We start from the raw sequence: 24,087 nt of genomic DNA, 5'->3' as shown, positions 1-24,087 counted from the left end.
TGCTTTGCTGTTTGTGGGAGCTTGGTAGGCAAACTGATTACCACATTTTCTACATTAGAATAATAACTACAGTATTAGCTGTAAAGTGTCTTGGAGTTTCCCCTAGTATATAAAAAGGTGCTATGTAAACACAAGTCCCCATTCCTTTCGTCCACCAGATCCAGAAACTGAGTTCATTCAGAAATGACTTCTTTCCAATGACAAATTACAGAGCTAACCTTTGTAATCTGGCATTATCACCTCCCTTGCATATAGTCAAATGCCTGGATATTTATATATAAATGACAACCCCATTGGTACATACCAGATCTTCTGCAGTAACTGGTTGTCCTTTCCGGTCATTGGCTACCACAATTTTACCAAGCCGAGTTTTCATATCAGCCAGGCCATTGGTCAGGGCAAGGATTGCCATGATTTCACTGGCAACAGCAATATCAAACTGAGCCTTCATGAGAAGAAAGACAAGTTAGAACAACTCAAGATCATACCAGCTACAGTATATCTGATCGAATAGAATCAGTTAAACTGGTTTTATTTTGTTCATCTGCAGCCATTCCTGTTCGTTTTTAATCTGTAGACTTACAACAATCAATTTGCTGAACTCAGGAGAGGGAGAGGAATCCATGGCAAAATATACTGAGATTATGTACCAGGGAATAACTCAATGCAAGGCAAGGTGACATTGTTGAGTCATTACTTTTAAAGTCACAGATTCAGTCCTCATTTTGTTTTGTAATAGTTATCATGATCAATTCCCAAACTGTAATCTTTTTAAATTCAAACTCTTTAATGCTGCAGCGGTGCCTTGTGGACCAAAGATACAGGCTCAAGTCCCCCGTACCCCAATACGTATGTCTTAACATGTTCAATACACTGATTTTTTTAAAAACTGTGACATTCATTATAACTAACTGTCCTCCTGACAATCAACCCTCTCAAGCCTAATCTACGATTCAATTAGATCATGCTTGATCAGTATTTTAATTTCATCTATCCCCATGACTATATTATCACCTAATTTCAGATCACAGTTTTTCTGTCTGTGTAGTTTTTCTATGATAACACAAAACAAGTTATTGTCCAAGGGAGATCAAAGGAAAATTTTAATACAAGGGAATACAAGATTATGGCAGGTTTAGACAAGTGGACCATGAAAAGCTGTTGCCATTAGCTCATTGCACAAAGACGTAAGGGGCACATATTTAATGTTTTGGTTAGGAAATGCAGAAGAGTTGGAGGATATCAAAAGAGGGAAACAGAGTAGCAGGACTGAGAGTATAAAGCAGGGAATGGGAAAAATAGTGTATTCACTAATCTTAAATACACTAATAATGCCTTACAGATAATCAATGTGAACGTAATAGACCAAATGATTCCTATGCTATAGTGACTCTCGATTTGAGGGCAGTTAAAGCCATTTCCCAAACAGATTGGCTGCCTTCATTTATCCACATATTGTCTGATCTTCATACAGATATAACACCCTGGAGAGATCCATCTAATCAAAACACTGCCCAAAAAACGGGAAAGCTTTGATCAAATGTCCATTTGGCACCTCAACAAGCTTTATGCCATAAAGATAGTGAATTGTAAAATTAGGAGAAGTATGAACAGACACTAGGTTGGAATCTAACTAGTCTCCATGGGACAGCTGGATTTAAATTAATCACCACATTTTACAACATAGGAGGCCATTTGGCCCATAAATCCCATGCCAGCTCCTTAAGAGAGCTGTCCACTTACCCCAACTCACTTTCCTCTCTCTCCACAGATGTGTAAACCTTACCCTTATGTTGGGCTTTCTTTTTCCATCAACTGTTCTGTAACAACCTAATAACATTTAATTTGTAGCCAGTTGGTGGCAGTGTTAATCACACGTTGTGCAGTTTGTTAGGAATTCTGCCAAGCCTTAATCAAGATAGTGTCATACGGCATAGAAAAAGGCCCTTCAGTCTACCATATCTAAACTGATCAACAAACACCAAGTACACTGATCCTAATGAGTGCACTTAGTACATAGACTACTATGCCCAAGAATGATTTGAAGTATTTTCCTTGCATCTCTGAGAAAACACCAAGTCTTAAAACAAACAAGAATAATCACTGGTTATCTTGCAGTGTTTCTTTTCTGCCAAGACTCTGATAGCGCACAGCTGGTTCAACTTTAGGTGCAGATGCAGGTAGAGAATTGGGTAACATTATGCCTCTCACCACTTCCAGAGTCAAGAAATAGTGAACCCTCAGCCAGTGAAGATGGCCCCTTACCAACAGGGTGCAGAGTGGGTAGACTTCAAAACCTGAAGTCAGGATCAGTTGCATCATTGGAGAAAGTCCACCTGGTACATAGCCTTGGTAAGGGCACTTGCATGGGCAACCTGTGAGTGTGAGTGTGTGTCAGAAGCAGCTAAAATGGGACCAGCTCATTCCATCCACTGCCTTAATTACCCAATGTTTCCAATAAATACAAAGATATTTTAATTGTCACGACTCAAAGTTAGTATAGTTCATGATTAGCATGCAAAAAAAAACGTAAAACAGTCCATACCTCGCGAGCAAATCCTTTCTCTGTATTTGACTGCCCAATTGTTATTTTCCTCAAGAAACGATCATTTGTATCAAGCACTGGGGGGAAAAAAATTTACAAATACAACTTAAGGGATAGAACCAGGTAAAGAGTTAATGTGGAAGGCTTGAATGAAAGTATGGGGTGGGGGAAAAACGGAGAGGGAGGGAAGGAAGGATGGAAGGAAGGGAGTGATGGCTGTCACGTTAGGGGGAGGGCAAGCAAACGAGGGGGTGGACTTGCAGGTGAGTGAGAGCTGGGAGGGAGTGAGTGGGGGTGATGAGAGGAGGGTATGATGGAGAAAGGGAGCAAGGGAAGTGGAGTGAGAGAGAGCACGAGAGAGCGTGCGCAAGGGAGAAATAAAAGCAAGAAGAAACAGACACACAGATAGACAAACAGAGACACAGAGGAGAGAGGGGGAGAGGGAGAGATAGCAGGGAGTTGGTAAGGCCACCCAAGAGATGATTGAGCTGGGCAGTATACAGGATAGTACACAATATCTGTCTCAGATAGATGTAAAAGATCCCATAATGGTAGTTTAAGGAAGTGTTCTTTCCAGGTCTTGGCAAGTATTTATTCCTCTGCCAGCACCACTAAATACATGATCTAGTCATTGGCAATTGGATGTTTATAGAATCCAACTCTATACAAATTGAAAAAATATTTCCTTTATTTTAGTAGTAATTCGTCTTCAGAGTACGTCAGCAGCTGTCAAGTACTTTGGATCATGAGTGTAGGTTTGCTTGCAGAGCTGTAGGTTAGATATCCAGATGTTTCATTACCTGGCCAGGTAACATCATCAGTGGCGACCTCCAAGTGAAGCGAAGCTGTTGTCTCCTGCTTTCTATTTATATCTTTCTCCTGGATGGGGTTCCTAGGGTTTTGTGGTGATGTAATTTCTTGTTCGTTTTCTGAGGGGTTGATAGATGGCCTCTAAGAATTTTCTGGCATGCCTTTGCTTAGCCTGTCCCAGGATAGATGTGTTGTCACAGCCGAAATGGTGGTTTTTTCATCCGTGTGTAGGACTACGAGGGAGAGAGGGTCATGTCTTTTTGTGGCTAGCTGGTGTTCATGTATCCTGGTGGCTAACTTTCTTCCTGTTTGTCCTGTGTAGTGTTTGTGACAGTCCTTGCATGGAATTTTGTAGATGACATTGGTTTTGTCCATGGGATGCACTGGGTCTTTTAAGTTTGTTAGTTTTTGTTTGAGAGTGTTGGTGGGTTTGTGTGCTACTAGGATTCCGAGGGGTCTTAGTAGTCTGGCTGTCATTTCTGAAATTTCTTTGATGTATGGTATGGTGGTTAGAGTTTCTGGCTGTGTTTGGTCTGCCTTGTTGTGGTTTGTTCTCGAGGAATCTGCGCACCTGTATTTTTTGAGTATCCGTTCTTCTTGAATACGTTGTAAAAGTGGTTCTCCTCTGTTTTGCGTAGTTCGTCTGTGCTGCAGTGTGTGGTGGCTTGATGGAATAGCGTTCTGACACAGCTTTGTTTGTGTGTGTTGGGATGGTTGCTGGTGTAGTCAGTCACTGTATTTGGTCAGTGTTTGGCGGTTTTCTGTATACGCGGGTTTGTAGTTCTCCGTTGTCCTTTCTTTCGATTGTGACATCCAGGAATGCAAGTTTGTAGTCGGTTTCTTCCACCTTGGCGAACTTTATGCCTGTGAGGGTGTTGTTGATGTTAAATGTCTCTATCTTGTTTTGTTTTGTGATGACAAATGTGTCATCTACGTAGCAGACCCAGATTTTTGGTTTGATAGTTGGTAGGGCTGTTTGTTCTAGTCTTTGCATTACTGCTTCTGCTAGGAATCCTGATGGTGGAGATCCCATGGGTGTGCCATTGGTTTGTTTGTAGACTATGTTGTTGAAAGTGAAGTGGGTGGTGAGGCACAGGTCCACTAGCTTCATGATGTTTTCGTTGGTAATGTGATTGATGGTGGTTGGTGTTTGTGTGATGGTCTCTTCTAAAAGGGTGGTAAGTGTTTCCTTTGCCAGGTCGATGTTGATGGAGGTGAACAGTGCTGTTACGTCGAATGAGATCATTGTTTCGTCTTCCTCTATTTTGGTGTTTTTGATGATTTTTAGGAATTCCTGGGTGGAGTGGATGGAGTGCTGTGACTCTTCTTCTAGGTATTTCAGTATTGTGTGTAGTTCTTTGGCCAGTCTAAGTTGGTGTTCCGGGTAGTGCGACTATAGGTCTGAGGGGGGGGGCTCCTGGTTTATGGATTTTTGGTAGTCTGTAGAATCGTGGGGTGTTGGTGCCGTTGGGTTTCATTTTCTGGAATTCTGTCTTGTTTAATTGTCCAGAACTGTGTAATTTTCTTAGGAGATATGTAATTTTGCTTCCTAGTTGTGGAGTCGGGTCTAGCGCCACCTGTTGGTAGGTATTGGTGTCTGCAAGTAGTGCATTGACTTTCTCGATGTAGTCCCTTCTGTTCAGTGAACAAACCTACACCCTAAATCTTAATCTGAGCTACAAAGCTTGCACTTTGGATCATTTCACAGTCTATTTGCTGGATTTTCCTCCCATTCATACAGTTGAGGGCTGATACATACTGGGATAATAGTTACTCAGCATTTCCAATCACCAACCTAATGGATTTCTCCTTTGATTTTAAAGCTAGTAAATCATTTCACAAAATGAGATAATTCTTCCTTCATCATTTCACCGGTCTCTGATTAAACAAAAAATTTATGTTAGCTTTTAAAACATCTCTCACCTCGTTGCCAGGTAATTGTAGATGGATCAATGTCCAAACGAACAAATTTTGAGATTTCTTCTGGTGCCAACTGGCAAGGGTCCTTTTTCTGGATCCCCAGTCGCTGCAGTGGAAAAGAGAAATATTGTGAAACTCAGCTGATTGTCATAGATCAGTGTGTCTACCATGTGTAAGCATTTTTTCTTTACACAAAACCTAATTGACAGAAATTCAAAAAGCAATCAGGTGTACATTATAACTAAAATCAGTTCAGCTCCAGTCACAAAGTAAATGGAACAGATTATTATATTTAACCACGATGTTTGAACTAGTATTACAAGTTAAAATTCAATTTATTAGGACAAGGCGTGGGATAAGTCCTATCTGATGGGCTGTACCATATCAACATAGAATTTGTATCACAGCTGGAACATGAGAGCACAATGAAATCCCTTAACCCGGATCTGACATTGAACAGATCATATATGATCTTTACTATAAAACTATTTATTCATCTTGCTTTCAGATATTATAATGTCAATATCTAACAGGAATCTGTCAGGCAGTCAGTCAGTCAGTCTCAGGCTTGAACTTTTCAAGTAACTAGACTCAACAGTTTTCTGGGAGAAAGCATTCCTTGAATGACACTGGTGTCTACTATCAGCCCCGAAAAACCTAGCTCTAAAGGTTGTGTCTCACTGTTGTGGACTTGCAGGGAATGAATAAACTTGCCTAACTAGCTCAGCAAATGTTTTGGAGAATTTGAAATATCATTAAATCACTTTGTAGGTTCCTATGCTCAAGGAATACAAGCTCATACTCTGCATCTTGCCATCATAGTCCTTTGAGTCCATGTTACCATTGTACTGAAGAAGCTCAGCAGATCTGGCAGCATCTGTGGAGATGAATCAGAATTAACACTTCAGGTCCAGTGACCATTCCTCAGAATTGATGGTAACTAGGAAAAAGTTGTTTTTTTTTACACAGAAATTAGAGTGGGAGGAGAAGGTAAAGAGTTAATGATAGGTGGAGATGGAGCCAAAAGAAAGAGAGAGAAGAACAGTTAGACAGACAAAGGAGTCCCCATTAGTAGCTATTCATCCTCCTCTGCTGATCATTATCCAGTCCTTTGTCGATTCAATTCTTCTCCTCGCTTTGGGCTCTATCCCCACCTATTGTTTGCTCCTGACCTCCCTCCCCCTATTCTATCTTCTGCATAAAGAGCAACTTATTCTTAGCTACCATCAGTTCTGAGGAAGAGTCTCTGGATGTGAAACGTTAACTCTGATTTCACTCCACAGATGCTGCCAGATCTGCTGAGCTTTTCCAGCAATTTCTGTTTTTGTTTCGGATTTTCAGCATCCACAGTTCTTTTGGTTTTTACCATTGTGCTGAATATGTAATGTATCCACTCCAAGAACAATATTTCCTTCCTAGGAACGATCAGTTCAGTTTAATTCACAGACGCTAAAAGAAACAATACATGGGGTGTCATCTATCAGGCAATTTATCAGATCAAAGTTTGTGAGACGATTTGTAGCTTGGGTCCTGACAAGCAACAGGAGTTTGACTGGGACAACACTACTATTATAGGACAAGCCAAACAGAGAACAGCCAGGGAATTCCTAGAGACATGGCACTCATCCACAGATTCCATCAACAAACATATCAACCTGGACCCAATATACCGACCACTGCAGCGGTCAGCTGGAACTGACAAGCGGAAGCGGCACAGACAAACCAAAATAAATGTCAGAGGAAACATCACAGAAGCGCTTCACAGGAGGCTCCCAAGCACTGAGGATGTCACCTAGACAGGGGACGAAACGTCTACAACACAAATTCCCAGCTCGGTGAACAGAACCACAACAATTTATCAGATAGCATATTCACACAGGACTACCTAACAAGCCTTTCCTGTGAATCTTCCATGTAAAATAAATACAAATATTCAAAAAAAAAACTCTTCTTTGCAATTGGTCCAAAATGTCCAGGATCAGTTCTATGATGTGCCAGATGTACAAAAAGTATTCCTTTTAATAGTAAGAAAATGAACATAAAGTAAAAAGGGTGTGGAAATAAATATAATTACATTATACAAGCTAACGTGCATCACTTTACTCACCTGTAATGTGGGAGAACCTGCTTGCAATGACTTGTTTCATGTACCATAATTTAAAATGGATGGGCCAAATGATTATAGAGCAGTCAGTCTGACTTTAGTGATAGACAAATTACCAGGATTGATATTGAGACACAAGATTAATTGTTACTTGGACAGAAACTGATTAATCAGAAATATGCACCATGATTTTAGATTTAGATTAGATTAGATTAGACTTAGTGTGGAAACAGACCCTTCGGCCCAACAAGTCCACACCGACCCGCCGAAGCGCAACCCACCCATACCCCTACATTTACCCCTTACCTAACACTACGGGCAATTTAGCACGGCCAATTCACCTGACCTGCACATCTTTGGACTGTGGGAGGAAACCGGAGAACCTGAAGGAAACCCACGCAGACACGGGGAGAACGTGCAAACTCCACACAGTCAGTCACCTGAGTCGGGAATTGAACCCGGGTCTCAGGTGCAGTGAGGCAGCCGTGCTAACCACTGTGCCACCATGCAGCCTGGGAAGGCCCTGTCTTCCAAACTTAATTGAATTTTTTGAGAAAGTAACCAGGAGAATTGATGAGGGTATGGTAATGGATGCTGTCTACATGGATATTAATAAGATATTTGACAAGGCCTTACATGTCAAACAGCAAATAAAAAGACCTGTATGGAATACGGGAGAATGTGTCAATTTGATTCAAAACTGGCTCAGGTGACAGGAAACAAAAGGCTTTGGTCTAAGGATGTTTTTGGAAATGGGAGCAATGGTGCTCCACAGGGCTCTGTTTTATGTCTCTTGCGGTTTGTGGTATATATTAATGATGCAAACTTAAATGTGGAAACCAAGAGTGCGAAATTTGCAGGTGACACAAAAATTGGACAGATTATTGATAAAGAAGATGGGTCTCACTCCAGTACGATTACTGACAAACTAATCTTGTTCCTAGCCAAGCCATCCAGCTCATCTTGTGCACAAAAAGCAGAACAAATGCAACCTGGTGAATTACCATGCCTGTTCTCAATCAGCAAATGAAGAATAGTGTCAGTGTTATCAAAAGCCATTCCCTCAACAATAATCTGCTCACTGATGCTTAGTGTAGGCTACGACAGAACCACTAAACTCCGAACCTTGTTATAGCCTTGATCCAAATGGTGACAAGAGAGGTGAACTCCAGAGGGGGGGGGGGGGGGGGGGGGGGGGGGAAGAAAAAAAAAGAGGGCGACTGTCCTTAATACCAAGGCAAGATTTGACAGACAGCATATCAAGGACCCAAAGCAAAACTGATATCAATGGAAACTGAGGAGGAAACTCTCACTGGTTGAAGGGAAGAGGACTGTGATTGTTGGAAGTCAATCATCTTGGCCAAAGAACATCACAGCAGGAGTTCCTTAGGATGGTGCCTTCGGCCCAAAACACCCTCAGCTACTTCATCAATGACCTTCCTTCAACAATAAGGGTGGAGGTGAAGATGACTGCACGATGTTCAACACATTTGGACTGTTTCAGCATCTGACACAACACATGTGCAAACGTAACAAGATCTGGACAACATCCAAGTTGGGGGCTGATACATGATAATACCATGTAGGCATAAAAGTGCCAGGGAATGTCCATCACGAACAGAAAACATAATCATCACCCTTTGATTTACAATGATATTACCTACGCAGAATCCTTCATTGTTGGCATCTTGGGGGTTAACATTCAGAAACTACCACTGACCAGAAGCTGAATTGAGTCAGCCATGTGAGTAAGACAACACTAAGAGCAGGTCATAGGCTGAGAAATCTGCAGCAAGTAATTCATCTCCTGATTCCACAAAGCCCAAGTGAATCCCAGAGGAAATAATTTCTCAAAACATCTTGTAACACTTCAAATAGATTGCCCTTAAATCTTCTAAATTCAAAGAGAATAAAAATGCAGTCTATACACAACCAGCCCTGGTACCACTTCTTATAAACTGTTTGTTCAATGATAGTTTGCAGAACAGAATAAACTTAAAATTAAAAACTTGGGGTAACGACAGAAAATTAAAAATGCTTTACTTACTGTTAACCGAGCAAGCTGGATGGAAGAAAAGTTTCTCTTTCCATTTATAGTGGGAACCAAACGATTATACAAAGCCTGGAAAGATGACACAAATTAACACTTCATTGTCTTAATTTAATATTGCAAATCTAAACATTGTAACTCCTAATTAGAGTCAAACTATGCTGATTAAAAAAAGCCAATTTCCCAGCTCACCTGGTTTGACTGACTGCCTTCATGCAAAATTCTTGCATCTATAGCTGCTGCCAACAAGTTATTAGCAGCTGTAATTGCATGAATGTCCCCGGTTAGATGAAGGTTAAACTGTAATGCGAGAAACAATGTGATTAAAACACATAATGGAAGTCAATTTTAATATAATGAATGAAAATGAGTTGAAAACTCACATTTTATCAGGTTCATTTTTGCATTGATTGCATCATGTGTACCTAAGCAACTCCCATCAATTGCAAAACTTAGTGTTAGGTAGATAAGCATGAAAAAGTATATGGAAGAACTAAAGAAGTTAATCAGAAATTAAGAGATTGATGGAAATGTAGAACTTGCTATAGTGTGGTAGTTAATACAAAAAACAAATACACTTAAGGGGAAGCTAGATAAGAAGCAGAGGAAAGACGTATCTGTTATTAGGGAAGGATGAAATACAAGATGCAGTTAAAGAGTAGCAAACTTCAACTGGGTCAAATAGTCAACTTGCATTTTGCTAATTCTATATGTTGTATACAAATCTGTTTTCTTCATAACTTTGCTCTATGGGAAAGGGATGACACCAGCTGACGAACAACTGAAAATGATTAGAATTTCTGTTCTTTTACCTCTTCCATAGGGATGACCTGTGCATATCCTCCACCTGCAGCTCCACCTATTCAAAGACAATCATCACTTTACTTATATTGAATTTCAATACTGGCTTCCCATCTGTTTAATTACATTACATACAAGTGGAATGGTTATATTAATTGGTTGAATTGTAAATCTTCACTTGGTAGTGTACATCAGAGGTTACTGATTCAAACTACACTCCAAAGACATTAATGGCACTCGCAGATCAAAAGTGAAAAAATGCTGAAGGATCATCTTTTGGATGAGACTGTGTTCTGGCTAATAGTGACAATAATGTAATACTACTGATTAGTCTTAACTAATAATTTACAGAGAGTGCCAACTTTTATATAAAACAAAAAAAAACTGTGGATGCTGAAGATCTGAAACCAAAAACAAACTCCTGGAGAAACTCAGCAGGTCTGGCAGTATTTATTGATAGAAAAAGTTTACATTTCATATGCAGTGATGCTTCTTCAGAACGGATAGTAATTGGAAAAGGTGATATTTATGTTGATAACAGAATGTGGGGACAAAAGGAGTAAACAGATAGATGGAGATGGAGAAGGTTAGACAGACAAGGGGATGATTGATAGTGAGCAAGGGAAGGAAATTACACAGCTACGGGAAGCATGATTAGTGAAACTAGACTGGCTGTGTTGAAGATGCCCGTTTACTTCCTCACTATCCAAAGCTCCACATACATCTTCCAGGTAAAGCTACAGTTTACCTGCACTTCACTAAATCTAGACTAACAGAGTTCACTGGCACAATCTGGTCTACACTGGAGAGAAGAAAATTAGACTGAATGACCAGTTCGCAGAATATCTATGCTCTGTCCATAAAAATGGCCCCAAACTTCCAGCTGTTTACCACTTCAACAGCCCACTGTTTCTTGGCCAACATTTCTGTCTCAGGCTGGCTGCCACGCTCCAGCAAGGCTTTGCAAGCTAGAAGAACAGCACCTCATCTTCCACTTGGGGATCCTCAGCTTTCTGGATTCAATATCAAATTCAATAATTTTACAGCCTGAACACCACCTTCCACATTCTTCACCTATATCCAGGTCTTGTCGAGGCATGGACTGCTTTTGGCACAGCCAACCTATTTTCACTTACTCTTGGTATCCATTATCAACTTTTCTTTCCCAAGCTCACTATCAACCATCCTTTGTCTTCCTAACTTACCTTCTCTCAGAGCTCCAAATCCACCTATTTGTTTACTCCTTCTCCTCCCCTACACCGTCCCAATAACCCCCACCCTGTTATAAAGATCAACTTTGCATAACTACTATCAGTTCTGAAGACGGGTCACTTTACTCAAAATATCGTTTTTCCAGCAAATTTTTGTTTTCGTATTAACTTTTAAATCTTGAAAGAAAAGATAACGTCAGTAAGTTATCATAAAGCTGTTACAGTCTCAAAAATCCAATGACATCACTAAATTCCTTTGGGAAAGCAAAACTGCTATCCTTACCCAATCTGGCCTCCATGTAACATAAACTCTCATCAGCTTTGCTGATTCAACTGCCCTAGTAGTGTGTATTGCATTGCTATAGAGATTCAAGAAGGTGGTCTGCCCACAACTTGACTATATATCTACAATATATGATTATATTAGAACAAGTGGCAATGAACATTCACACCACACAAATACCAGGCAATGACCATTTCCAAAAAGGGGCAATCTTACAGGGGAAGTCATCTTGCATGGTTTTATCACTGGGACTAGACTATTAATCCAGAAACTGGATTAGAGTGGTCAGGTCAGGCAGCATCCAAGGAGCAGGGAAATCGACGTTTCGGGCAAAAGCCCTTCATCAGGAATAGGCGAATTAATCCAGAAACTCAGTTCATTTCTGGGGACCTGCATCCAAACATCACCATGGCAGATCATGGAATCTGAATTCAACAACAGAAAAAATATCTAGACTTAAGAATCTACCAATGACCATAAAAGCATCGCCAATTGTCGGAAAAACCCATCTGGTTCTCTAATGTCTCTTAGGGAAGGAAATCTGCCATTCTCTGTAAGTCTGGCCTACATATTACTTCAGACTCACAGAAATTGCTAGAAAGTCTTAAAGAAATGAAACTAGATGGAACACATCTAGGGACTGGAAATGACAACAGCATAAATAGCCCTGCCAACTGTGCAAACTCCTCCTTACTAACATCTGAGGGCGAGTGCCAAAGTCAGGAGAACTGTCTCACAGCTTAGTCAAGCAAGAACCTGACAGTCACACTTATGGAATTTTACCTTACAGACAAGGTTCGAGACACCAGCATCACCATCCATGATTATATCTTGCCCCACCAGCGGAGATGGCAGTGGATGGCGGAGATGGCCATAAATGCTGTTCGATGGGAATCTTATAAGATCGAGTGGATAGGTTGGAGACAGAGATAGAAGGGCTTAAGGAATTTGCAACAGCATGTGATGTGTGGCAGTTATGGGTGGGTGGGGGGGGGTGGGAGTCTCAGATACAGTCACATAGATGGGTAATTCCAGGAAGGGTAAGAGACATAGGCAGCTAGTGCAGGAGTCTTTTGTGGATATACCCATTTCAAACAGGTATGCTGTGTGGAAAATGTAGGGGGTGATGGATTCTCAGGGGAACATAGCATGAACAGCCAAATTTCTGGTATTGAGACTGGCTCTAATGCAACAAAAGATATACTGGCTTCCAAGACATCAATTGCGTTAGGGGATTCTGTAGTCAGAGGTACAGACAGACCTTTCTGTGGCCAGCAGAGAAAAAGCAGAACGGTGTGTCATTTCCCTGGTGCCAGGATCAAGGATGTCTCGGAGAGGGTGAAGAATGTTCTCAAAAGGGGAGAGGAGCCAGCAGGAGGTCATTCTATATCATTGGTTCCAATGTGGACAAAGGAAAAGGTCGAGTTTCTGAAGGGAGATTACAGAGAGTTTAGGCAGCAATTTAAAAAAAGAGAGGTCCTCAAGGGTAGTAATATCTGGATTACTCCCAGTGTTACGAGCTAGTCAGGGCATAAATAGGCAGATAGAGCAGATGAATGCATGGCTGAGGAGCTGGTGTATGGGAGAAGGATTCACATTTTTGGACCATTGGAATCTCTTTTGGGGTAGACGTGACCTGTACAACAAAGATGGATTGCACCTAAATTGGAAGGGGATTAATAAACTGGCAGGGAAATTTGCTAGAACTGCTTGGGAGGATTTAAACTAGTAAGGTGGGGGGGTGGGACCCAGGGAAATAGTGAGGAAAGAATTCAATCTGAGATGGGTACAGCTGAGAACAGAAGTGTGTCAAACAGTCAGGGCAGGCAGGGTCATGATCGGACTAATAAATTAAACTGCATTTATGTCAATGCAAGGGCCCCAACAGGGAAGGTAGATGAACTCAGGGCATGGTTAGGAACATGGGACTAGGATAACATAGCAATTACGGAAACATGGCTCACGGATGGGCAGGACTGGCAGCTTAATGTTCCAGGATAGGATAGAAAGGGAGGTGACAGAGGAGAGGGAGTGGCATTACAGCTGTGCTGAGGGAGGATATTCCTGGAAATACATCCAGGGAAGTTATTTGGGTGGAACGGAGAAATAAGAAAGGGATGGTCACCTTATTGGGATAGTATTATAGAGCCCTTCCCCAATAGTCAGAGGGAAATTGAGAAACAAACTTGTAAGGAGATCTCAGCTATCTGTAAGAAATAATAGGGTAATTATAGTAGGGGATTTTAACTTTCCAAACATCGATTGGCAAAATGGGGACATGAGATACCTTTGGCAAATAGAATTAAGGAGAATCCAAAGGGTTTTTACAAATATGTTAAGGACAAAAGGGTAACGAGGGGAGAGATTTGGGCCCCTCAAAGATCAGCAAGGTGGCCTTTGTGTGGAGCCACAGAAAATGGGGGAGATACTAAATTAATATTTTGCATCAGTATTTACTGTGGAAAAGGATATGGAAGATATAGACTGTAGGGAAATAGATGGTGACATAGTGCAAAATGTCCAGATTACAAAGGAGGAATTGCTGGATGTCTTGAAACGGTTAAAAGGTGGATAAATCCCCAGGACCTGATCAGGTGTACCTGAGAACTCTGTGGGAAGCTAGAGTGATTGCTGGGCCTCTTACTGAGATATTTGTATCATCGATAGTCATAGGTGAGGTGCCGGAAGACTGGAGGTGACAAACGTGGTGCCACTGTTTAAGAAGGGCAGTAAAGACAAGCCAGGGAACTATAGACCGGTGGGCCTGACCTCGGAAGTGGGCAAGTTGTTGGAGGGAATCCTGATGGACAGGATGTACATGTATTTGGAAAGGTAAAAACAATGCCTGCAGATGCTGGAAACCAGATTCTGGATTAGTGGGGCTGGAAAAGCATAGCAGTTCAGGCAGCATCCAAGGAGCAGCAAAATCAACATTTCGGGCAAAAGCCCTTCATGAGGAATACAGGGCTTTTGCCCGAAACATCAGTTTTGCTGCTCCTCGGATACTGCCTGAACTGCTGTGCTTTTCTAGCCCCACTAATCCAGAACGTATTTGGAAAGACAAGGACTGATTAGGGATAGTCAGCGTGGCTTTGTGCCTGGGAAATCATGTCTCACAAACTTGGTTGAGTTTTTTGAAGAAGTAACAAAGAAGATCAGTGAGGGCAGAGCAGTAGGTGTGATTGAGATGGACTTCAGTAAGGCATTCGACAAGGTTCCCCATGGGAGACTGATTAGCAAGGTTAGATCTATTGGAATACAGGGAGAACTAGCCATTTGGATACAGAACTGGCTCAAAGACAGAAGACAGTGGATGTTGGTGGAGGGTTGTTTTTCAGACTGGAGGCCTGAGACCAGTGGAGTGACACAACGATCGGTGCTGGGCCCTCTACTTTTTGTCATTTACATAAATGATTTGGATGCTAGCGTAGGAGGTACAGTTAGTAAGTTTGCAGATGACACCAAAATTGGAGGTGTGGTGGACAGCGAAGAGGGTTACCTCAGATTACAACAGGATCTGGACCAAATGGGCCAATGGGCTGAGAAGTGACAGATGGAGTTTAATTCAGATAAATGTGAGGTGCTGCATTTTGGGAAAGCAAATCTCAGCAGGACTTATGGTAGGGTCCTAGGGAGTGTTGCTGAACAAAGAGACCTTGGAGTGCAGATTCATAGCTCCTTGAAAGTGGAGTCGCAGGTAGATAGGATAGTGAAGGCGGCGTTTGGTATGCTTCCCTTTATTGGTCAGAGTATTGAGTACAGGAGTTGGAAGGTCATGTTGCAGCTCTACAGGGCATTAGTTAGGCCACTGTTGGAATATTGTGTGCAATTCTGGTCTCCTTCCCATCGGAAAGATGTTGTGAAACTTGAAAGGGTTCAGAAAAGACTTACAAGGATGTTGCCAGGATTGGAGGATCTGTGCTACAGGGAGAGGCTAAACAGGTTGGGGCTGTTTTCCCTGTAGTGTCGGAAGCTGAGGGATGACGCTAAAGAGGTTTATAAAATTATGAGGGGCACGGATAGAATAAATAGACAAGTCTTTTCCCTTGAGTCACCAAGTCCAGAACTAGAGGGCATAGGTGAGAGGGGAAAGATATAAAAGAGACCTAAGGGACAACTTTTTCATGCAGAGGGTGGTACGTGTATGGAATGAGCTGCCAGACAATGTGGTGGAGGCTGGTACAATTGCAACATTAAAGAGGATGGGTATATGAATAGGAAGGGTTTGGAGGGATATGGGCCAGGTGCTGGCAGGTGGGACTAGATTGGGTTGGGATATCTGGTCAGCATGGCCAGGTTGGACCGAAGGATCTGTTTCCATGCTGTACATCTTTATGACTCTAATAGTATGCAGTTGGGAAGGAGTTGCTCTAGGAGTCTTCAATTTGGACCCCGAAGTCCCATGAAGCCACATAGCTTCAGGTTAAACATGGGCAAACAAACCTCGTTTATCATGTACCACCCTCCCTCAGCTGATGAACGGATACTCCTACATATTGAACAGCACTTGGAGGAAGCATGGAGGATGAGAAGGGCACAAAATGCACTCTGGTTTGGCAATTTCGATATCCACTACCAAGAGTGGCTCGGCAGCAGTACTACGGATCAAGGTGATTCAAATGGGCATCTGTGGGACATCAATAGCAGCAGAATTGTACTCTAGCACAATCTGTAACCTCATGGCCTCTCTCATGTTGCCCTCTCAACCACTTTCATCAACCCAGAGGATCAATCTTGGTTCAATGGAGTGTGCAGGAGGGCATGCTAGGAACAACACCAGGCAGACCTGAAAATGAGATATCAACCTGGTGAAGCTACAAAACAGGACTACTTGCATGCCAAACAATATAAGCATTAAGGAATAGACAGAACTAAGCAATCCCACAGCCAACAGATCATACCTAAGTTCCGCAGTCTTGCCACATCCAACTGTGAATGGTGGTGGACAATTAAACAACACACTAGAGGTGGTTCCATAAATATTCCCATCCTCTATGATGGACAAGCCTAGTACATCAGTGCAAAAAATAAGGCTGAGGCACTTGCAGCAATCTTTAGCCAGAAGTGTTGAGTGGAAGATCCATCTTGGCCTCCACCAGTGGTCCACAGCATTACAGATACCAGTCCTCAGCCAATTCAGTTCACTCCACATAATACCAAGAAACAGTTGGAGGCACTGGGTAATGCAAAGTCTATGGGCGTTGACAACATTCCAGCAAACAATATTGAAGATTGTGCTCCAAAATTTGTTGCTCCCCAAGCCAAGTTCTTCCATTACAGTTACAATGGCATCTACCAGACAATGTGGAAAATTGCCCAAGTATGTCCTGTACATTAAAAAAATGACATCCAATTATTGCCCCATCACTCTTGCATCGATCATCTGTAAAGTGATGGAAAGTGTCTTCAACAGTGCTATCAAGCAGCACTTGCTCAGCAATACCCAGTTTGGGTTCAGCCAGGGTCACTCAGCTCTGACCTCATTACAGCCTTGGTTCAAAATGGACAAAACAAAAAACTTGAATCCCAGAGGTGAGGTGAGTGTGATAGCCCTTGACATCAAAGCTGCATTTGACTTAGTGTGGCATCAAGGAGCCCAAGCAAACTGACATCAGTGGGTTTGGGTGCAACTATCCACTGGTTAAGAGTCATACCTGGCAGACAGGAAGATGGTCATGGTTGTTGGAAGTCAATCATGAGCTCCACAAAATCTTTGCAGGGGTAGCGTCCTAGGACCAACCTCTTCAGCTGCTCCATCAATCACCTTCCTTCCATTATAAAGTCACAAGTGGGTACATTTGCTGATGATTGCAAAATGTTCAGCACCATTTGCAAACCTGCAGAAGCTGGAGTAGTCCAAGTTCAAACGCAACAAGATAATCCAAGGCTTGGGCTGACAAATGGAAAGTAACATTTATGCCACACAAATGCCAGGCTCTGACCATCACCAATAATAGGCAATCTAACTACTGTTCCTTGACATTCAGTGGTGTTACCATTACTGAATCCTCCATTATCAACATCCTGGGGAGATACTATCGACTAGAAATTCAAATGGACTCCCCACAAATTGAGTGGTAATAAGCGCAGGAATATTGCGGCAAGTAACACCTTCTTACTCAAATATTCCATTATCAATGAGGCAAAAAGTCAGGAGTGTGATAGAATATTCACCACTTGCCTAGATGGTTGCAGCCTTAACAACACTCAAGCAGCTGGACACCATCCAGGACAAAACAGCATGCTTGATTGGCACTTCATCCACACCCTCCATCACTGACGCTCAATAGCAGCGGTGTGTTCTATCTAAAAGATGCACTGCAGAAATTCAGAGATCCTCAGACACACCTTCCAAACCCACAACCACATCCATCTAGGTGGTCAAGGGCAGCAGATACATGGGAACACCCTCACATGCAAGTTCCCCTCCAAGCCACTCACCATCCTGACTTGAAAACATATCACCATTCCTTCACTGTCGCTTGGTCAATATCGTGGAATTCACTCCCTAAAAGCATAGTGGGTCAACCCACAGCAGGTGGACTGTAGCAGTTTAAGAAGGCAGATCACCACCACCCTCTCAAAGGCAACTAGGGACAGGCAATAAATGCTGGCGACATTCATATCCCACAAAACAAAAAGAACAAAAAAACCCAACCACAACTCACTGTAATTCAATATGTTGCCATCACTGAATCCCCTACTATCAATATCCTGAGGGTTACCATTGACCAGCAACTCAACTGGACTGGCCAAATAAACAGTAGCTTCAGGAGTCGGTCAGAGGTTAGGAATCCAAAATCAAGAGTACCCCCCAGAGTATACCCACCAACTACAAAGCACAAGTCAGTGTGTTCTTTTTATTCATTCCCAGGATGATGGCATTGCTGGCCAAGCCAGTATTTATTGCCCATCCCTAATTGCTCACAGGGTAATTAAGAGTCAACCACATTGCTGTGGGTCCAGAGTCAAATGTAGGCCAGAGCAGGTAAGGATGGCAGTTTCCTTTCCTAAAGGATATTAGCAAACTAGATGGGGTGTTTCCAACAATCGACAATGGATTCATGGCCATGATGAGACTCTTACTTCCAGAGTTTATTGAATTCAAATTACACCATCTGCTGCAACATGATTTGAACCCAAGTTCTCAGAATATTACCTGGGTCTTTGGATTAACAGTTTAGTAATAACAGCACTAAGCCATTGCCTCCCCTTGTGATGGAATATTCCCCACTTGCCTGGATGAGTGCAGCTCTAAAAAACTCAAGCAGCCTAAGATCATTTAGCACAAAACAACTCACTTGATTAGCACCACATTCACGCCCTCCACCACTGGCACTCCACAGCAGCAGTGTATATCATCAACACGGTGCACTGAAGACATTTGCCAAAAATCCTCAGATAAATCTACAAACTTCCATCCAGAAGGGCAGAAGATAAATGGCAACACCAGCACCTACAAGTGCCCCTCCAAGCCATTCACTGTCCTGACCTGGAAATGTATTAGCGTTCCTTCACTGTTCCTGGGTCAAAATCCTGGAATTCCTTCCCTAGCAGTATTACAGGTGTGCCTACAACACATGAACTGCAGCAATTCAAAAAGACAGCTCATCACCACCTTCACAAGAGCAACTAGTGGTAAACAATAAATGCAGGCAAACTAGCAACACCCATGTCCCATGGGTGACTTAAAAAAATGAAAACATGACAGCTAATTTCTGAAGAGTAGGTTCCCTCACAAAACAAATAAATTAAATAATCTCTTTTGGCAAGACATAAATATTACTCAGACCACCAGAGAAAATACCAATGATCATCTTCAAATAATGCATGGGCTCTTTTAGGCCCATCTGAGGGAGTAGTTATGGTTTTGGGTTTGCATCCCAACAAGATGCTAGTCATGACAGTTCAGCATTCCCTCTGTCTGGGCTGGGAGCCTCAGTCAAATCTACACAACTAACCTTGAAACCACAACTTTCGACAAGAATGCATTACAAAATATTCATCTAAAGCTCAATCAATGTAGACATTGCGGAGATAACTAGCTTCAATTTTATTTCTTTTCAAGGTAAACAGCAAAAACTTACTTTTGAATCAATAGAACAACAGTAATATCTTCAAAAGCAAGATTCTCCAGACACACTAAAATGTAAACAGGAGACGATCCAAAGAAACTGCTACTTGGGTTGTATTACTCAGATTGAAACATTCATGCCTATCTGGTAAATGAACTACTCCACATTATTTACTCTATAAAATCAGATTAACGTACTCCATACTTAAGCAAAATTTATTATAAGCTGGTTACCTTTAACACCAAATGTTGGTCCCTGAGATGGTTGCCGCACACAAGCAAAGGCATTAATACCCAGATGGGCTGCTAATGCTTGAACCAATCCCATTGTCACTGTACTCTTCCCCTCTCCTAGAGGAGTTGGTGTAATTCTGTAAAAATAAAACACAGCAGTTACTCATATACTTTGCAAATTGAGCAATTACAGCATCAAAAGGTCTAGGTATTGACTTGTTTGGGAGACACATCCAATGACGTCACTTCCGTATCTCCTCTGCATTTCATTTCAATTGCAGGAGAAAGCAAATAGCTCAAAGATGCAGAGTAGCAGCAGTGAAGTAACAACGGTGGTTTATGTCAGCAAAGGAAGGTAGAACTAGAAATTATTAAAATTTAGACGTGACAATTAATGTCTAGATCGACTGCGAAAAGGGAGAAAGAGGGGGAAGAGGAGAGGGATACGCAGAGGAAAAGAAAGAACAACGAACTCCAGGTACCAAATCTTGGCTGACACTTCAGCGCAGTACTGAAACAAAGTGCTGTTCTGTTCTTTCAAACTTTCAGATGAAATGTTAAACTGAGCCTCATCTGCTTTCTCAGGTGGGCATGAAAGATCCCATTAAATAATTCAAAGGGCAAGTTAATTCTTGCTAGCTAAATGTTTTTCCTTGAACCAACATCTCTCGGAAAAAGTTTGAGGCACTGTATTGTTTGTGGGATCTTGTCATGCAAACTAATTGCACAATTTCAACATTACAATTGTGACTGCACTTCAAAAACGTATATAATCATCTGTACTGTGCTTTGAAACATCCTAAGTTTGTAAAAGGGGTGCCTGTTAGCTGTACAGAAATTTTAGTTATAAATCTTCTAATACCTCATGCTCTATATTGATTCAACATTAAGATTAATTTCCATAGAAATTTTGTTTTAATACTGTACTTCGATTTAAAATTAGCTCTTAGGATGCTCTAATGTTAACTATTTTCCATCTAACAGATAGCCCAATCCCTGGTACCATTCTAGTCAGTCTCTTCTGTATCGTAAAGAGCTTGACATCCTCCCTAAAATCCAGTATCCAGAAATGAGCACAATAGGTCAACTAAAGACTAATCAGTGATTTATAACATCTTAGAATAATGTTAATCTTTTTTATCCAATGGCATTGTTTAAATAGCAAGGATTCAATATTCTTCTCAAGCTGTCCTGCCACTTAAACACACTCCAAGTACACTATATGTCTCTCTGTTCTTGCACCAAAAATCCTAGCTTATACTGGCTTCTCACTCAAAAATTAATTAGGTAGATGTTGGGAGGAGATAGTCCCCTATCTCTTTGACATGTTCTGAGACGCTAGCATTACACAGCAAGTAAAGCAAATCAGTACCAGATTCAAGAACACAATGAAAAGTGAAAAGATTGATGCATCTTCTCTCACTCAAGTTATGCAAAAAACCTGATATTCAGCAGCAAAGCAGTGGACAATCAAATTAAAACTGGACAAACTTATAACACAATTCCATTTTAATAGAAAGACACAATGGCACAGTACAGGAAGATATCATTGTGAACTTGAATGAATCATTTCAGCCACACCTTGACTTTAACATGTCTTAGCTCCAGCCCAAGACCTTCATTTTATACCTGAAAATTATATTATCAAGTTGGTTGCACTGAAGTGCCTGGCACCCAGTTTTATAGTTGACCTGTTCAGGGTATTCATGACTTTTTTTGTCTCTAAAATTGACCAGCCTAATTCATTCTTCACCTATCTGCCAGATTTTATCCTCCATTAACTTGACATCATCCAAATCTCAGCTGCCCATATCCTAACTGTAATCAAATCCAGCTAACCCATCAACATGCTCATTGAGCTATATTGGCTCCCAGTCAAGCAACACTTCGATTTTAACTTCTCACCTTTGTTTTCAAAAACCTTCGAAGCTTCACTCCTCCTTGTTTCTCTCATCTCCTCCAGCCTCTACAACTCATTGTGAAAACCATGCTCCTCCAACTCTGGCCATCTTGTGCACCCCAATTACCCCTTTAATTGGGATAGTTGCATCTTCAGTTGCCAACGGCCCTAAGATCTGGAATTCCTACCCTAAATCCTTCTCTTTCTCATAAGACACTCCATTAATCCTACTTATTGTTCGGCTAAGTGCCAGATTTTATTTTACAGTGCTCCTGTGAAGCACTGAGTGGTTTTAGTACATCAAAGTTGCTATACACATTCTTGTTAAGTAAGTTTTTTTTAAATCATTAAAATTAACAGAACAATGATAAAACAAAGATCTGTGAAAGCTGGAAATGTGAAACAAACAAAAGACAAATGCTGGAGAAACGCAACAGGTCTCCACAGATGCTGCCAGGCCTGCTGAGTTTCTCTAACAATTTCTGTTTTTGTTTGAACATCAATAATATCCCTGCTGTGCTGTACCCTTTTGCTTGGTTATGTTTAGCTCTTTTTGAATATGCAACTAGATTTAAATTGCAGTCAGTCAGAATTGTAGCTTCATATCTATTAATCAGGGATCCCCTTGGAAGGAGTGATCACAGTATAGAGTTATACAGATGTACAGCACGGAAACAGACCCTTCAGTCCAATTCATCCATGCCAACCAGATATCTCAACCCAATATAGTCCCACCTGCCAGCACCTGGACCATATTCCTCCAAACCCTTCCTATTCATAAAGCCACCCAGATACCTTTTAATGTTGCAATTGTACTAGCCTCCACCATTGGATTGAATTTAAAATACAGCTGGATAGTTTGAACATAAAATCCAATACCAGGATCCTGCGCTTGAATACGGGGGACTATGATAGAATAAGGGAGGACCTGGCTAAAGTAGACTGGAAACAGAGACTTTATGGTACGACAGGTGACAAGCAGTGGAGGACCTTCAAAGAAATTTTTCCAAGTGCTCAGTAAAGTATATTCCAGTGAGAAGGAAGGACTGTAAGAGGAGGGGTAATCTGCCATAGGTGTCTGAGGAAATAAGGCAGGCCATCAAAGTGACAGATAAGGAAACAAAGTGGCCAAAAACAGCAGGAATCTAGAGGACTGGGAAAACTTTGAAGGTCTACGAAAGCCACAAAAAGAGCTATAAAAGAAAAGTAAGATAGAGTATGAGAAAAAGCTAGGATAAAATATAAAGACAGATAGCAAAAGTTTCTATAAATGTATAAAATGAAGAAGAGTGGCTTAATTAAATGTTGGTCTTTTAGAGATTGAGAAGGGGCAATTAGTTATGGGATATGATGAAACGGCTGAGGCATTTCACAGGTACTTTGCATCGGTCTTCACAGTGGAGGATATTAATAACATGCCAGTAAGTGATGAAGAGACAAAAAGGTAGATGAGGACATGGAAACAATTATTATTATGGAAGAGCTAGTCTTGGGTAAGCTAATGAAGCTAAGGATAGGTAAGTCTCCTGGCCTTGATGGAATGCATCCCAGGGTACTAAAAGTGATGGCAGGAGAAATAGCAGGTGGACAAGCAGTAATTTTCCAAAATTCACTGGACTCTAGGGCAGTCCCAGAAGATTGCAAAATAGCAAATGCAACGCCCCTGTTTAAAAAGGGAATTATAGACCAGTGAGCTTAACCTCTATAGTGGAGAAGATGCTGGAGTCTACCATAAAGGAAGAAATAGCAAGGCATCGCGACAGAAATTGTCAAGTTGTACAGAAGCAGCCTGGGTTCATGAAGAGCAGGTCATGCTTCACAAATCTTTTGGAATTCTATGAAGACATTTCAAGCAAGGTGGACAATGGGGAACTAGTGGATGCGGTGCGCCTAGATTTCCAAAAGGCCTTTGACAAAGCTGCTGCATAAGATAAGGGTGCATGGTGTTAGGGGTAAAGTAGTAGCATGGATAGAGGATTGGTTGCCTGACAGAAAGCCTGTACATCTCTATGACTTGAAAGAGTGGGGATAAATGAGTGCTATTCTGGCTAGCAATCAGTGACTAATGGTGTGCCTCAGAGATTGGTGTTGGGACCACAATTATTTACAATTCATATAGAGGATTTGGAGTTGGGGACCACAATTGCCAATGACT

The 24,087-nt window shown here is 41.5% G+C and overlaps 1 protein-coding gene across 3 annotated transcripts in view; it reads right to left on the bottom strand.

Moving 5' to 3' along the window:
* Positions 1–24,087, bottom strand: part of mthfd1l (methylenetetrahydrofolate dehydrogenase (NADP+ dependent) 1 like) — a 173,562-nt gene that overhangs the window by 100,080 nt on the left and 49,395 nt on the right. For all 3 annotated transcript variants that reach the window (XM_060831051.1, XM_060831052.1, XM_060831054.1), the window contains exons 12-18: positions 20,033–20,169; positions 10,242–10,288; positions 9,622–9,729; positions 9,427–9,501; positions 5,279–5,381; positions 2,546–2,622; positions 305–445 (exon numbers count right to left, since the gene is read on the bottom strand). In XM_060831051.1, coding sequence (XP_060687034.1) covers positions 305–445; positions 2,546–2,622; positions 5,279–5,381; positions 9,427–9,501; positions 9,622–9,729; positions 10,242–10,288; positions 20,033–20,169 — 688 coding nt within the window. The remainder of the gene's footprint in view (positions 1–304; positions 446–2,545; positions 2,623–5,278; positions 5,382–9,426; positions 9,502–9,621; positions 9,730–10,241; positions 10,289–20,032; positions 20,170–24,087) is intronic.

The sequence above is a fragment of the Hemiscyllium ocellatum genome, chromosome 10, assembly GCF_020745735.1.
Source record: "Hemiscyllium ocellatum isolate sHemOce1 chromosome 10, sHemOce1.pat.X.cur, whole genome shotgun sequence".
Lineage (NCBI taxonomy): Eukaryota > Metazoa > Chordata > Chondrichthyes > Orectolobiformes > Hemiscylliidae > Hemiscyllium > Hemiscyllium ocellatum.
This window is presented reverse-complemented; position numbering and strand designations above follow the sequence as displayed.